Source organism: Cyprinus carpio, unplaced genomic scaffold (assembly GCF_018340385.1).
Source record: "Cyprinus carpio isolate SPL01 unplaced genomic scaffold, ASM1834038v1 S000006753, whole genome shotgun sequence".
NCBI classification, from domain to species: domain Eukaryota; kingdom Metazoa; phylum Chordata; class Actinopteri; order Cypriniformes; family Cyprinidae; genus Cyprinus; species Cyprinus carpio.
The window spans coordinates 2,051,072-2,065,044 of record NW_024879352.1 but is presented as its reverse complement, the minus strand read 5'-3'; the positions used below and the strand labels follow the sequence as shown (position 1 = coordinate 2,065,044).

The 13,973-nt window shown below is 37.1% G+C and overlaps 1 protein-coding gene and 1 pseudogene across 2 annotated transcripts; both read left to right on the top strand.

Moving 5' to 3' along the window:
* The first annotated feature begins 112 nt into the window (after positions 1-112).
* gtf2h5 (general transcription factor IIH, polypeptide 5) lies at positions 113-1,535 on the top strand. 2 transcript variants are annotated; one of them, XM_042755883.1, is made up of 3 exons: positions 113-207; positions 399-484; positions 912-1,535. In XM_042755883.1, exons 2-3 carry the CDS (start codon positions 450-452, stop codon positions 1,090-1,092), a joined length of 216 nt encoding a protein of 71 aa, XP_042611817.1. In that variant the 5' UTR covers positions 113-207; positions 399-449; the 3' UTR covers positions 1,093-1,535. The 2 variants fall into 2 exon arrangements, with proteins under 2 accessions (XP_042611817.1, XP_042611816.1); XM_042755882.1 differs by having other exon boundaries at positions 133-207; positions 379-484.
* Positions 1,536-3,862: 2,327 nt separating this feature from the next.
* LOC122144721 lies at positions 3,863-11,291 on the top strand (annotated as a pseudogene).
* The last annotated feature ends 2,682 nt before the right edge of the window (positions 11,292-13,973 follow it).

The following is a 13,973-nucleotide window of genomic DNA, read 5'->3' as shown; positions in this document are numbered from 1 at the left end:
ACTTAATCACGATGTGTTATCTAACTTGATATTATATTAAATCATATACTTAGCTTTTGGGGGGGGGGGGGGGTGGTCTTTTCAGAGTAAGAGTGCGCTTTCAGGCCAGAAGGAGTGCAGTAGAGCGCACAGATCAAACGTTAGTCAGTAGTAGAGGAAGACCATTGTTAGTAGACGGTTGACACTTGGATTAAAACAAGCAAAAATGTAAGAGTGATTTATTTTCATTTTCTTTGAAACTGCTGGTTTCTATCTTTATAGGATTTTGCGTATATATGTTTTGGAGTTACGTTACAGTACGTGAAAAGTTTGTAACGATTACAAACATTCACGGTAACCCAACCTGCTAACTTTTTGTTATCATTTCTAATTGTTCAGAACAATTTTGCCTTTTGTAGATACTTAGGCTGTAACTGAAGAAACTGAACTGTTAACCCATCCTGTCCAAAATGGTTAATGTCTTAAAAGGAGTTCTCGTTGAATGGTAAGTTTAACATACAACGATTTAAAGGTGTATTCAGTATTTTTTTCTCTGTGATTCAAATTTTAAAAACTTAGAAATAAACATGAATTTTGAAAAATCTACATGCAAACTATATACACTTACAGAAGATGAAGAGGTCGGTAGTCAATAGGCGTTTTATTTTACATGGAGCGGGTCGCCACATGGTGACCAACAGAACCATTGTCTTGATCTTGGAACAAGTATTACATGCTTGTGGAAAGAATTAAAAAAAATAATCGTGGTTGACTGACTATAGTATTTTTTAAGTGTCATCTGTGACTGAAAGCTTGAACCTATGAAGTCCAAGTTTAACAAAAAAATTAAATAAATTCTGAGTGCTCCTTTAAAATAAAGTCATGCTGCAGTGCACAATCATTTATGATTCTCCTTTTAAAATATCAAACAGTGACCCAGCTATGAAGCAATTTCTTCTATATCTGGATGAAACCTCGGCATTAGGGAAGAAATTCATCATCCAGGATTTGGACGACACACACGTTTTCATCCTAGCTGAAGTCGTGCAGATTCTCCAGGAGCGAGTAGGTGAACTGATGGACCAGAATTCATTCCCCATCACCCAGAAATAAATGTCTGAATCTGACAGCAGACCCTACAATCTGTGGGAGCAGATGGATCTGGAGATTCCTTCAGTACAATTGCACAAACAGATGTAACTGAAATGTATAGAAAACTGGGTACCAGGATGATGCCTGTTGCCTTTTTTTTGTGTGTGTGTGTGTGTGTGTGTGTGTGATGCATATATTTTTCATCTGAGAGAATTATAATTTTCAAGTGCTTTATGTTGCTTATCTTTCAAAGACAGCTACTTGAATCTTTGCTGTGTTCTGACAGTATGGTCAATGAAATGTGTTTTGCATGGAAAATGGCAGTAGCTGCAGAAAGAAACAATTTTCTTTTTTTTTCAATGCTTCAGGATTGTATACCAACTGAAAGCAGGTGGTTGATGACAGTGTGATTTATATTCGTGCATAATATACAAGCATCAAATAAAAAACCTTTAAAAAACGTTCTCAAAATGTCCTTAATTTGTTTCCTGGATACATTGTGATTGGTCTTAACATTAGAAGGACTGCTGTATGATATGGTGCCTGTTTGTAAAAATTCCAAGCTCTCTTGTCTGTTGATTCTTTTTCTAGTGAAAACCAGCTCAAGCCACCTGCACACGGGTATGATGGGGAGTTTAGACAATGAGATGTGTCTGTAATCAGAATATTGGTGAAAGACTTTACCTTGTGGAGTGAGGAGAAGAAGCCACAAAATCAAAGTAGTGAACAGCATTAGATTTCCAAAATATCCAGGCATGCCTTGATTAAGGAAAGGGAAAGTGGTGCGGTGAACCTCTTGGAAGTACCTAGGAGTTCACCTAGTATAAAACTGGACTGGCTATGCAACACCACTTTCTAAAAAAAAGAGGTGATGTTTCCTCTATTTTTGTTTCCTAAGAAGACAGTCGTGTGGAAGTAAGAGGAAGTGTTATTTTGCGTCAGACATGTAGCTTTTTGTAGTGTTACATCCAGTGTATTTAGTTTCTTAACACTACGGCTATGATATACAGTCATGGCCAAAAATATCGGCACCCTGGGTAAATATGATCAAAGGCGGCTGTGAAAATTAATCTGCATTGTTAATCCTTTTGATCTTTTATTTTAAAAATTCTCAAAAATCTAACCTTTCATTGGATAATAAGAATTTAAAATGAGGGGAAATATCTTTATGAAATAAATGTTTTTCTCTAATACACATTGGCCACAATTAACGGCACCCTTTTATTCAATATTTTTTGAAACCTCCATTTGCCAGTTTAACAGCTCTAAATCTTCTCCTATAATGCCTGATGAGGTTAGAGATCACATGACAAGAGATCAGAGACCATTCCTTCATCCTGAATCACTTCAGACCCTTTAGATTCCCAGCTCCATGTTGATGCTTCTCTTCACCACTCTCATTTTCTATAGGGTTCGAGTCAGAGGACTGGAATGACCATAGCGGAAGCTTGGTTTTGTGCTCAGTGGCCCATTTCTTTGATGTTTTTGAGGTTTGAGTTTGGATTATTGTACGGTTGGAAGATCCATAAATGGCCCATTATAAGATTTCTGACAGAGTCAGTCACTTATCGATTTTTTATCTGTTGGTATTTGATAGAATCAAAGATGCCATGTATCTAAACAAGATGTCCAGGACCTCCAGCAGAAATATAGGTCCCACAACATCAAAAACACAGCAGTATATTTCATTGTACACATGGGGGTACTTTTTATCCCTGTTTTCACCAAACCCATCTTGAGTGTTTTGCTGCTAAAAAGCTAAATTTTTAGTTTCATCTGACCATAGTGTAAGCCAGTCCCATTTGAAGTTCCAGTCGTGTCTGATACTGAATATGCTGGAGTTTGTTTTTGGATGAGCTAGGAGAATTTTTCTTGAGACCCACCTAAACAGCATGTGGTGATGTAGGTGCTGTTTTTAAGGTTTTCTGACCCTGAGACTCAACTATTTTCTGCAATTCTCCAGCTGTGGTCCTTGGAGAGTCATTAGCCACTCAAACTGACCTCCTCACCATGCATTAGGACAATATAGACACACGTCCTCTTCCAGGCAGTTTCGTAACATTTTCTGTTGATTGGAAATTCTTAATTATTGGAATTAGTGGAATTTTCACTGCTCTAGCTCCTTTCTTCTTAAAGTCACTTCACCAATTTGTGAAGCTCAGTTATCTTTTGCTGCACATCAGAAATATATTCTTTGGTCAATTTTTTCTCATTGTGATGGATGATTAAGGGAAATTTGGGCTTTGTTTTCCCTACTATTTATATTTTTGTTAAATAAGGAAGCCATGGCTGGATAATTTTCATGTGTTCAAAATTGTGAATATGAATGGGAATATACTTCAGAGATATTTTACTTATAAGAATTTCTAGGGTGCCAATAATTGTGTCCGTGTATTTCAGAAAAACATTTATTTCATAATGATATTTCCCCCCATTTTAAATTCTTATTATCCAATGAAAGGTTAGATTTTTGTGAATTTTTAAAATAAAAGATCAAAAGGATTAACAATGCAGATTAATTTTCACAGCATTCTTTGATCATATTTACCAAGGGTGCCGATGTTTTTGGCCATGACTGTAGTTAAAAATAATGTCTTTCTGTCTGTCCTCAGGTCCATTGTGAGCCAAAGCAAAGCAAATAGAGATGCAGCTTTTTATTATCTAAAATAGTTCACTATGAATTGGACAGGCTCTCACTAACAGACGTTTTTGCGATATATATATATTGATTTGGTTTGTGTGAACTCGCGCGATTATACCGCATCTATCTATCTATGGCTTAGTGGCCACGATGTCTTTGCAACATTTCAGAGTCCCTTGGTGTCCAGACAGCGAAGATGTACTTTACACGCACCTCATCGTGGGGCGCTTGGCTGTGTGTGAAGTTCTCGAGCGCTGACGCACATCATCCACCTCCACTAACGCACAAAGCGCCCTCTGCCGCAGGTTTACTGTAAATGAGACCTCACAGTCTTACTACAATTACCTGTTAATGGACTAAATAGCCAGGGGGACCAGAAGCCATAATATGAAGAAGAAACGAAAGAAACGCATACATGGATATAGGCAGGAACCTACGGAAAAATGAAAAAAAAGATTAAGCTCACAGAGATAAATTTCTCGAAAGGTATGACGCCGCGCGCTGCTTTGTTGGTTTTGTTAGTGCTCTTATTCGTTTTCACACCACGCTAACGGCTCGGCGCTCGGCTATTCATAGCGCGCTGAACGGATTGACGCAAACAATAAACAAACAGCATCTCCTTATATGATGACAAATCAGGGCTCAGTTCAGAGCTAATGCTCGCGCTGGATGATTTAAATGGATGCCATACAAGGCCGAATATCTTAAATATTTTTCTTGTTAAAACAGTGGCAGCGGCGCCCATGTTGCCTCTAACAAAATATTTTGATAACGAACAATATCCTCCGATTGAATTTAGCGCTGCATATTAAGAATGCTACAGCCAACCTCCCCCACTTTTTACTGATTTCATGCTCTGGCTATTAGTAAACACTAGCTTTTATTCATGTAGCGTCAGCCTTACATAGTCATGTTATTTACTTCATGACAATACGATGTCTGAAAAACAGACTGTCTGAAAACACAGACAAATTAACAAGGGCCTCTGACTAGACAATATGCGCCGACAGGGAATGTCGTTTATGTAACAGTACGTTTTTCTCAGCGGTTTATTTTGCTGGCCAATATCAATATGAATTATCATTATTCATATTAATATAATATTTGATAGGATTCAGAGCTGTGTTCGTAAGTTGTTGGTGCATTTTGCAATTTGATCAGGACTTCGTCTGATCCAGACTACTGTTTTCTAGGGGGGGGGAACACACACACAACAGTGTACTATGAACGAAACCGCGTCTCTTATTTAGTGTAGTGTGATCTGGACATAAGCCTGCTTGTAGTTTTACACGCATTGATAGTGAACGAACGTGCGCAGATTTCTCCCGAAACGGTTTTCTTGTTCTTTCAATAGCCATGGCCAACACTGCCCTAGATTCGACGTTTAGGTTGGTGCTGCATGCAGAAGATGAAATGTTGCCGTGGTTACCAAACACACAAAGGGATGTGGAAGGCAGAGAAGCCCGAACAAAGGAATGGAACACAACAGACCTGTGCGACCAACATGGATTGTTCACGTCTTCAAGAGAGCTTATTTTTCTGTGCCTTTACATTTTTTTGAGTATATGCCTGGTTAATTTTCTTGTGAAATTCAGAAAATTATTTTTGTCCTTTCTGTCAACATCGAAGTCATAAAAAAGCTAGGAAACAGAGAACGCCGCGTTTTGTAGTTGTACAAGGATCTTCCGTTTGGACCAGTCTGATTTGACTTTTGAAAAATGCAGTATCATCAAATATTTCATATATTTTCCCTACTCAATTAAAAAGAACTTCCCATTAATTCAAATAACAACCCTGTATCTGTAACACTGATGAACATTCTAATGGTAAAGTGATTTGAACTGTCCTGTTTTTCAGCACGCTTACTCTGTTCTGAAGATCATGATCGTCTGGATGCTGAGTGCTGTTAGCTGACTTTAGTTCCTGATCTGGTGAGTTCAGACCATAGGAATACCTGTGGCCATGTTGGCTCTTCTAGGGACCGTCTACACCACATTCCACTGTCATGGACGACTGGTAGGCAAATGCAATTGTATTGTTTACTTTTTAAAATAATAACAAAACCTGATCTATAATTACAAATGAATTTTCTTGTTGTTCTGTTTTCTTTTTTATTTATATTATGTTTTGTTTCCTGTGTTTATTTAAATTTCAAATGGACCATTTAAAAAAATAGATCTTAAACAAACCTAACCTCCGCCTTTTCTTTAACAGGCCATCTGTGGTGGTTTTTTTGTGTGTGCGGCATTTTTTTAGGCATGTACCCTGGACTTAGGTTTCTGGTTCATTTTTGTACCCTTACACTGGCTGGTTTTTTGTTTGCAGACAGCACATATTGTCTTACTCAAAACTATATGTGGCATACAGGTGGGTGAGCCCTATAATCAAATTGTAATTTCATTAACACTTACAGAGTCTGTATTTTTTTTTTTTTTTGGAAGAGCTATGATGGATATAAACCAATTATATATTTATTTACTATACATAGTGTGCATAGTATGTCAGCTAAATACAATGTGTTGCTTTCCATTTTATACACACATTATGTATTTATTTATTTGCAGAAAAGGGAATCTGTATGTCATCTGTGACATTATGGATACTCTTAGTGTATATGGAGGCCTCTCTACGGTTGGACCTTGGGGACCTGAAAAGCCCTCATGCAAATCTTCCCCATGTCTATTTGCTGCACACTGGTAGGTTCGCTGACTGGTAATTTATTTAGAGCTGAATGTAATAGGGGGTTTTAAATAAACAACAATTTTACCAGCAGTGTTTCGTACTGTAATTTACACACATTTCTGTATTTCTCTTCCAAGCATTGGTTATCCGATTAGTGTACATGGGATTTGATGCAACATGCTAATTCTTACTTCCCCAGTATGTTTAAGATGCGCCCTCCCAAATCAGCTCAGAGCCGAGACACGACCTCCACATGGATCTCCTGCAGCACAATCCCTACCTCCTTCCATGCATCTCAAAAACTCTCTAACCCAAAATTATGGGTGGAAGGTAGTTGTTTTAATTTCTTTTACAGTAGCCCATATAATATGTAGCTGTTTTTAAGATGTCTTTATGTAAAGTTCAAACAGTTTAAAATATTGCTCATAAAAAGTCATGACACATACTTTGGAATTCAATTTAGTAATCTAATCTAATTCAAATTATGAAGTACATTTAAAAAAAAGTGATGAAGCTCACAAAATGTAAAATTGTGGACAAATGTTCTTTGTACAGATCCCAGATCTAAGGTGTCCAAATTCCAGGAGATCCCGATGCACATACCAGTGTCCACGTAACTTCCAATTCCATCAGTCCCACAAGAGGACAAACAGATGTGAATGCTAATGGATAGGTGAACCTCTCCTTCAAAGCCACAGACTGGTCCGATGCGAGACCCGAAAGAGATGCAATCCACACAAACCCCAGGACTCAAGCAGACGTGGAGGGGAACGTTCATTTGGACTCTACAATCCATGCTAGAGAATGACTAAAACCTACCTCAGGACGGATCAGAGCAGCCAAAGCTCAAAGACCCTCCAAGAGCTCCTTGCCTGCAAGTGCATCGAGGTTCATTGTGAATATCCCTAACAGCAAAGGGGAAGAAGAGGGCAGAAAACCCCCAAAGCCATCAACACAATAGGGGACTCTGTTGAAAGGTGCTCGTCAAACATCTCCCCGATTCCTCTGAACCCCACATGCTGAGCAGATGCTGAAGTATGTTAATGTGGATTTCATTTTTATAAGTACTGAATGATGCAGACTCAAAATTCTTATGTGTGCAAAAAGTTAATGGACTTTGGAGTATGGTTAATTTTCAAGGACATTTGCACTGTGCTCTCCGTTCTGCTCACCAGCTGGAGCAAGAAATGAGATAGGTGAAGGGAGAGCTGCAGGGTTAGCAGACCCACCGAGCGAGAAGGAGCTGCGCAGTCACATTTGTAATGCTGAACCAACCAGTGAACACACAGTCGCGCGCTGAAGGTCTCTCTGCTCAGACATGCAAATGAACGGCTGCAAAACAAGTCGAGTCCTCTGATCGCTTCCTGGTGGTCTTGCGCATTAGTTCTCTGGGTTGATGGTTAGGGTCATTCTGCTTGTATGTTGGACTGACGTTTTGATTTAACATCAAAAAAGATACGTTGATTGGCAGTTGTTTTTGGATGTTATATGATAACGACTAAACACTTTAATAGTTTTTACTATTTGTTTAATGTATAAACTGTATTGTTTGAACTTATGTCTCTTAAACTATGCAAACCCATCATAAAAGTATTATTTATTATCAATTGAATCACTATTTATAAATAATAAATAAAATATTTTAGTGTTTATGATAGAAATGAAGAAGAATCAAGGTAAACAAAGGAAAAAAACATATATATAGAAATAGAATAAATAGATCAATATAATAATTGATCAAAACAGACAGCAAAGACATTTATAATGCTACCGAAAAAAATCGATTTCAAACAAATGCTGTTATTTTGAACTTAATTCTATAAAAACAAATCACAGTTTTGACAAAAAATTATTAAGCAGCACACTGTTGTTAACATGACGAAAGTAAGAAATGTTTCTCGAGCAGCAAATCCGCGCTCTTATAAGGATTTCTGAAGGATCATTCGACACTGAAAGACTGGATTAATGGCTGCTGAACATTCAGCTTTGCTATCATAGGAAATAAACGTTCAAAATATTAAAACAGAAACAGAAAAATAAATGCAAGCCCTTGCTGAAGGCAAAGAGACTTCTTTCAAACAACATATAAAAGCATCTCTTGAATGGGAGTGTATACTTAAAACTATTTGAACTGTAATCTAACACTGTCATTTAAACTGCGCTGCCTGTGCAGGATTCAGTGGTCTTTACCAAAGCCAGACAGAAGGACAACACAAAAAACTGTTCCTTGCTGGAAAAAGAAAATCAGAATGGATACAGAGGCTCGAGGTGCAGTAGAAAAAACAACTCACAGAAGTCAGAACCCAAAAATTTGATGAAGCAACGAGTTTAACTTCGAAGCGCAGCTCTCAGGTAATTGTAAAATAAAGCAATAGTGTGAACACATTCAAATGCATACCTACACTGATCTTGTCAACGTTTGGAATTTTCATTTTTCCATCACTGATGAGGCTAAATCTGTCTTTGAGACTAGGTCAATGTCCTGCTTTTTAATTATGGGTACTAATTGGCCATAGAATTCTCAATGCAGAATAGCAATGACAAAATAAACCTGTAAAATGTTTTATTTTTTTTCCATCCACTATAGGCAAGAACACAGTGAAACTCAAATGTTGAGGAAAAAGCTACAAGATCGAGACAATCAGAGTACAAAAAAACTACCGCTGGAATATCAGGAGAAAGACAATCTAATGAATGCTAGTCTAGAGAATGACGTGGAGGGAAGCGTAAAAGAACGCGGTCGTAGATCCTGTTCAGTTAACATACTGCATTGAATAGCTGTGAATGTGCTGGATGTGTGTGGCTTTCAGAGTTTTTAATCTTCATGTTTATGAAACAGTTGGATCCGGTAGCTTGCTGTCGTGTGTGTGAAGCCAGTGGCTTGTTTTTTTTTAAGTTTCTGGGTCCGAATGCTGATTCTGTGTTTTTAATGTTTTGTTTTTTGTTTTTTCATTATTTTCGTGTTCCTTGCCAGTTTAAATGCTGTTATTACTATCGCTACATAAACCATGCCAAAACAGACACCAGATTCTTCCAGAAAATATTATGCAAGCTGCGAATGTTTGTATCATGATGAATTTAAAATCAGTCAAGCTTTTGAACATTTTTGCTCTTTCCGATTGTGAAGATTTTTTTGTTTTGGAATTGACTTATGCAAGTGCAGACCCAAGAGAATTAAACTCTTACTTGGACTCAGATCTTGTATTCAACTTAAATTTGTTCTATCCCAAATTAGGTAATTATTTAGAAAAAACGTAGACTCTCTCTTTTTGTTATAGTGGGCCATCAAAAATGGTACAATTTACACCAGTTGTATTATGCCTTTACTGACATCCGGCTTAAGCTGAATAACAAACATTTAAATAAACTGTATGTAAGTTTTTCTTTTTTTACCTTGAAAAGTTTTGTTTGGGAGAGTAGGAGCGGGGATACGCAAATTTCGTGAACGAAAGCCGGTGGACATTATATGACAGCAACAAATGTTCAGGCTATAATTATGACTATACAGTACAACTCCACCCCACTTACTGGTAGTGGGCGCAAAAGTGGGAAAAAATACACAGAACTACAGTGAACAGATGGCTGTAAAGATTGACAGTGTGGGTAGTTTCTATCTTTACTCTAGTAGCAACTAAAAGGACATTGCAAAAATAATAAGTAATAAATCCCTGGGTACTATAATATCAAATACCAAATGAGTGGATGCCCAAACTGTCCAGAATTATATGGCAATAGTTTGTGAAAAAAAACGGCAATAACATACTGCATTCACAGAAAATTCTTACAAACACATGGACACTTTTGCTATCCCATAATACCGCTGGAGCAGGAGCACTGTCAGACTTTTCGACAAAATTGTGTTAGCAGAATGTCTGTGTGCATAAAAAATGTACTTCATCAATTAACGAACATAGTCTGACTGACAAGTAAAGTAACTATTTTAATATTACAAAAAATGCCCACATTTCGAGCCTCAACAATGTGAGTAAATAATGACAGAATTTTCATTTTATGGCTGAACTATCCCTTAAACATTATAAGGTTGAAAGCCCAGTTATTTGGAACTAGACAAATGGATTCAAAATGTTCACCCTGAATCAATTTATAATCCCTCAGATCTTCCGATCACATTATTTTGTACTGTTGCTGCTCTGTTCCTGTCTCATGCGTGCAATATTCTCCTGCTCCTCCCAGACCCTCTATGAGGAACAGATGCACGGAGCAGGAAGCAGACGCTTTGCTCTCAGCTCTTCCTCCTCCTTGCATTTGGACAAGGCTCAGCATCTAGAGCTACAACCGTGAGTGCAGCAGAAACCCGTTCTCAAGCTAGACCTCTTCTCAGCGCCTCGCGGAGATGCATCCGCAACGCACAGCTGGAGATTGCACAGCTGAAAAGGTTAATCTTATTTCATATTATGCCAGTTATCAATACAATATTTTTTTACATTAAGATTACATTTGCTTTCATCTGAACCTCACTTAATGTTAGAATTCAATAAACACTAATAATTTACTAACAACACTGTTAAATGTTTAGCAGATTTTACAAGTTAATATCTGTTTTTTAACTAAAAATGAATACAAAATCATCTTCTTCAGTATTGGCCACAATATTAATATCTCAAATGTCCTTTCTTTAAACAGTTAAAATTCTGAACAAGACCACGAGGTCAAAGAAATGAAGCAGAAGCTTGCTGAAGCGATGGCCGTGGCTCCAGGTATTTCGTACATGGCCCCTAGGTCCTCTATGCCCTCAGTACCTCAAGTTCTTCAACTCTGAGCGCTACATGCTAAGGGTCCCAGAGCGCTCATGTACCAGTGTCTCAAGAAATAAGACCAGCGAGGACAAAGAGGATTGTTTTGACTCGACATTCTGAACACGAGGGCATCTCTGCTTCAAGGTTTTGCCTGAAAACTTTGCCTTTTGACAATGCCAACAGCCTCTGGTGAGTCCTTCAGCTGTGTTTACTGATTTCAGCAGAGACACTGAGGCCGCTTATAGGTGACCTTGCTTTGAGATTCATTCCAGATGAAATCAAGTTGACTGTAAATATATTGTTGACCAGCGGATGACCATCGAATGCTGAGCAAACCACTGCAAACTGCATCATGGCAAAATAGCAGTATAATGAAAAGTGTGAACTCTGATGAGGAAAACAGTTCATTGTGAGGACAAGATATCCTGTGTTGGGTTTAAAACGAAGAGGCTTTTCTTCAGCCATGACAATAAACAGGCCAATGCCTCACTTGGTCATTCTGTGCCTCATTATTTAATGTGAATTCAATTTATATAAACAAGCCAATATCAAACGTAAGTCAGTATGTGACTATTTGAGTGCTTTGGGTACCGTTTTGTATTCTTTTTACATTACACAAGTTATAAACAGAAATTGATCAACACCCCAAAAAAATGTTTGTAGGTTTTCATGTTTCTGAATTGTTGACTTTTTTATGTATCAATGGGATAATTTTTATGAGAAGTTTATTTTTCTGGCTTGACATTCTTTTTTTTTTTTTTTTTTCCTAAACCAAGATGAAATAATGGTTTAATTTTGTAATTCTTCTTGTTGGTCTGCATGCCAATTTATGTACAATGATTGCTTGAAAAAAAAAAGAAAAAGAAAAAAAAGAGTTTGATGTCTAATTGTGCATTTGTGCAAGGGCTTGGTTTTCTTCCAATAATTCTGGAAGTGAATAATAAAGTCATTTTCAATGATAATCTTGTATTCTTCCCACATTTCTGACACAAGACACTTAAAGGCAAGCATTCAACCCCAAAATTTAAGTTCTGCCATCATTTACTACTCACACCCTATTTTTGTTTTTTTTTTTTTTTCTTTTTTTAACCAAACCTATGAAGTGAAAGCCAGTGTGTGTTCAGTGTCATTTTTGGACCCCACTAACTGTATAAACTGTAAACAATTTCCTAATACATTATATAAAATATATGTATTTCCCCAGAGAAAAAAAAGTCATATGGGGTGTTTAGAATGACACAATGGTGAATAAATAACGTCAGAATTTTTGCTTTTTAGGTGAACTGTTCCTTTTAATATTGTACTTAGGAGATATGAAGGAAGAAACCAGACAAAAGAATGGAACTATTGTACTCTTCCGGATTCTCATCTTTATATCAGTAAATGGTGCAAATTTTGAAAAGATAGAGGGTCCACAAGTAAAAGCAGTTTCTTGAATGTTTTGGTGCATGAGATAAAATAGACACTGTCAAAATGATCTCTGAGCCATATTTCAGCCCGTTAAAACAGACCAAACTGAGAGGGGGATCGACACAAAGCCTGTTGTCTTTTCTTTCCCCAAAATAATCACAGAATGAATCATCCATTTATAAAAAAATTGTTCCAATTTGTCACTACTTGGTCTGCATTAAGACAAAAAAAGCATTGTTTGTTTTGTCGCATTTCAATATTTCCAAAATCATGTTTCCACTCCAGTCAAATTGCAGAATATTTCAGCTCCTGTTAAACCACTTTTCATGTATAATTTCAAACTAGCCACTTGAAATGATGATTGTTGATGTACCAAAATGAAATTTAATTGCCATCAACATCAAAACAAATCAGTGCATACTCCCTCCAAATGATGCTGCCCACAAATGCACCACCAGAAACCCTAGGAGTTTTTAAATATACTGCAAATATGCCAAAAAATTGTTACAGTTTACTAGCATGCAGACCAGTTGAGAAAGAAAACAACACTACAGGATCTGCACAATAAAGGAATAATACAATGTGTTTGTCAGTCTATGGGTCTTCTGAACACGGACTTTGTCTGTTGAAGGCACATTTTAACACGTCAGGTGCACTGGCGATCATTTCTTTACACTGAAACTCATATCTGTATTCACATACAGGGAAAACAGTCAAATCAAGTCCCTTCTCTTAAAAGCCATAAAAATTAAAACTTACAGCATACATTCAAAGGTAATAAAGAAAAGAAAAAAAAAAACGAAGCCGCCACAATGATGAAAGTGAAACACGCTTCGAGATAGAGCATATGCAGATATAGATAAATAATGTTTTGCTTTTTTCAATTGCTTCGAGAACCCCTTTCCTTTCACAGTCGTCGTAGATCTTGCATTGCAGACCAAAGTTAAGCACAATTCATGTGTGCCTTAAAAAGTACAAAGACAATGTTATTTGGTAATTTCAAAAGAACACAGTAACGCATTCCTCTTACAATAAAAAAAAGAATAAATGAATGATTGAAAGGGTGAATACAAAAACAAAAAAAAAAAAAAAAAAAAAAATCATGAAATTATGCATGTGATGATGCCTAAAAAGACAACAATAAAGATTTGCTAAAGAGCAAACGAGAATTAACTGATCCCACCACATACTGTAAGCAAACACCACTCCAAAATACAGCTCGTAATACTGATTTAAATACGCCAACGAGTCATTTTTTTTCTTCTTTTTAAAACAGAGAAGCAGACTGCTACACTGATGGAATAAATGTACACAGGAACCATCGCCAACAACTTTCTGTCCACCACCTAAAAAAAAAAGCAGTGTGAAGAACAGAGCGCAGGGTGCTTTTCTTTTTGAGGTTCAGTTCGAGG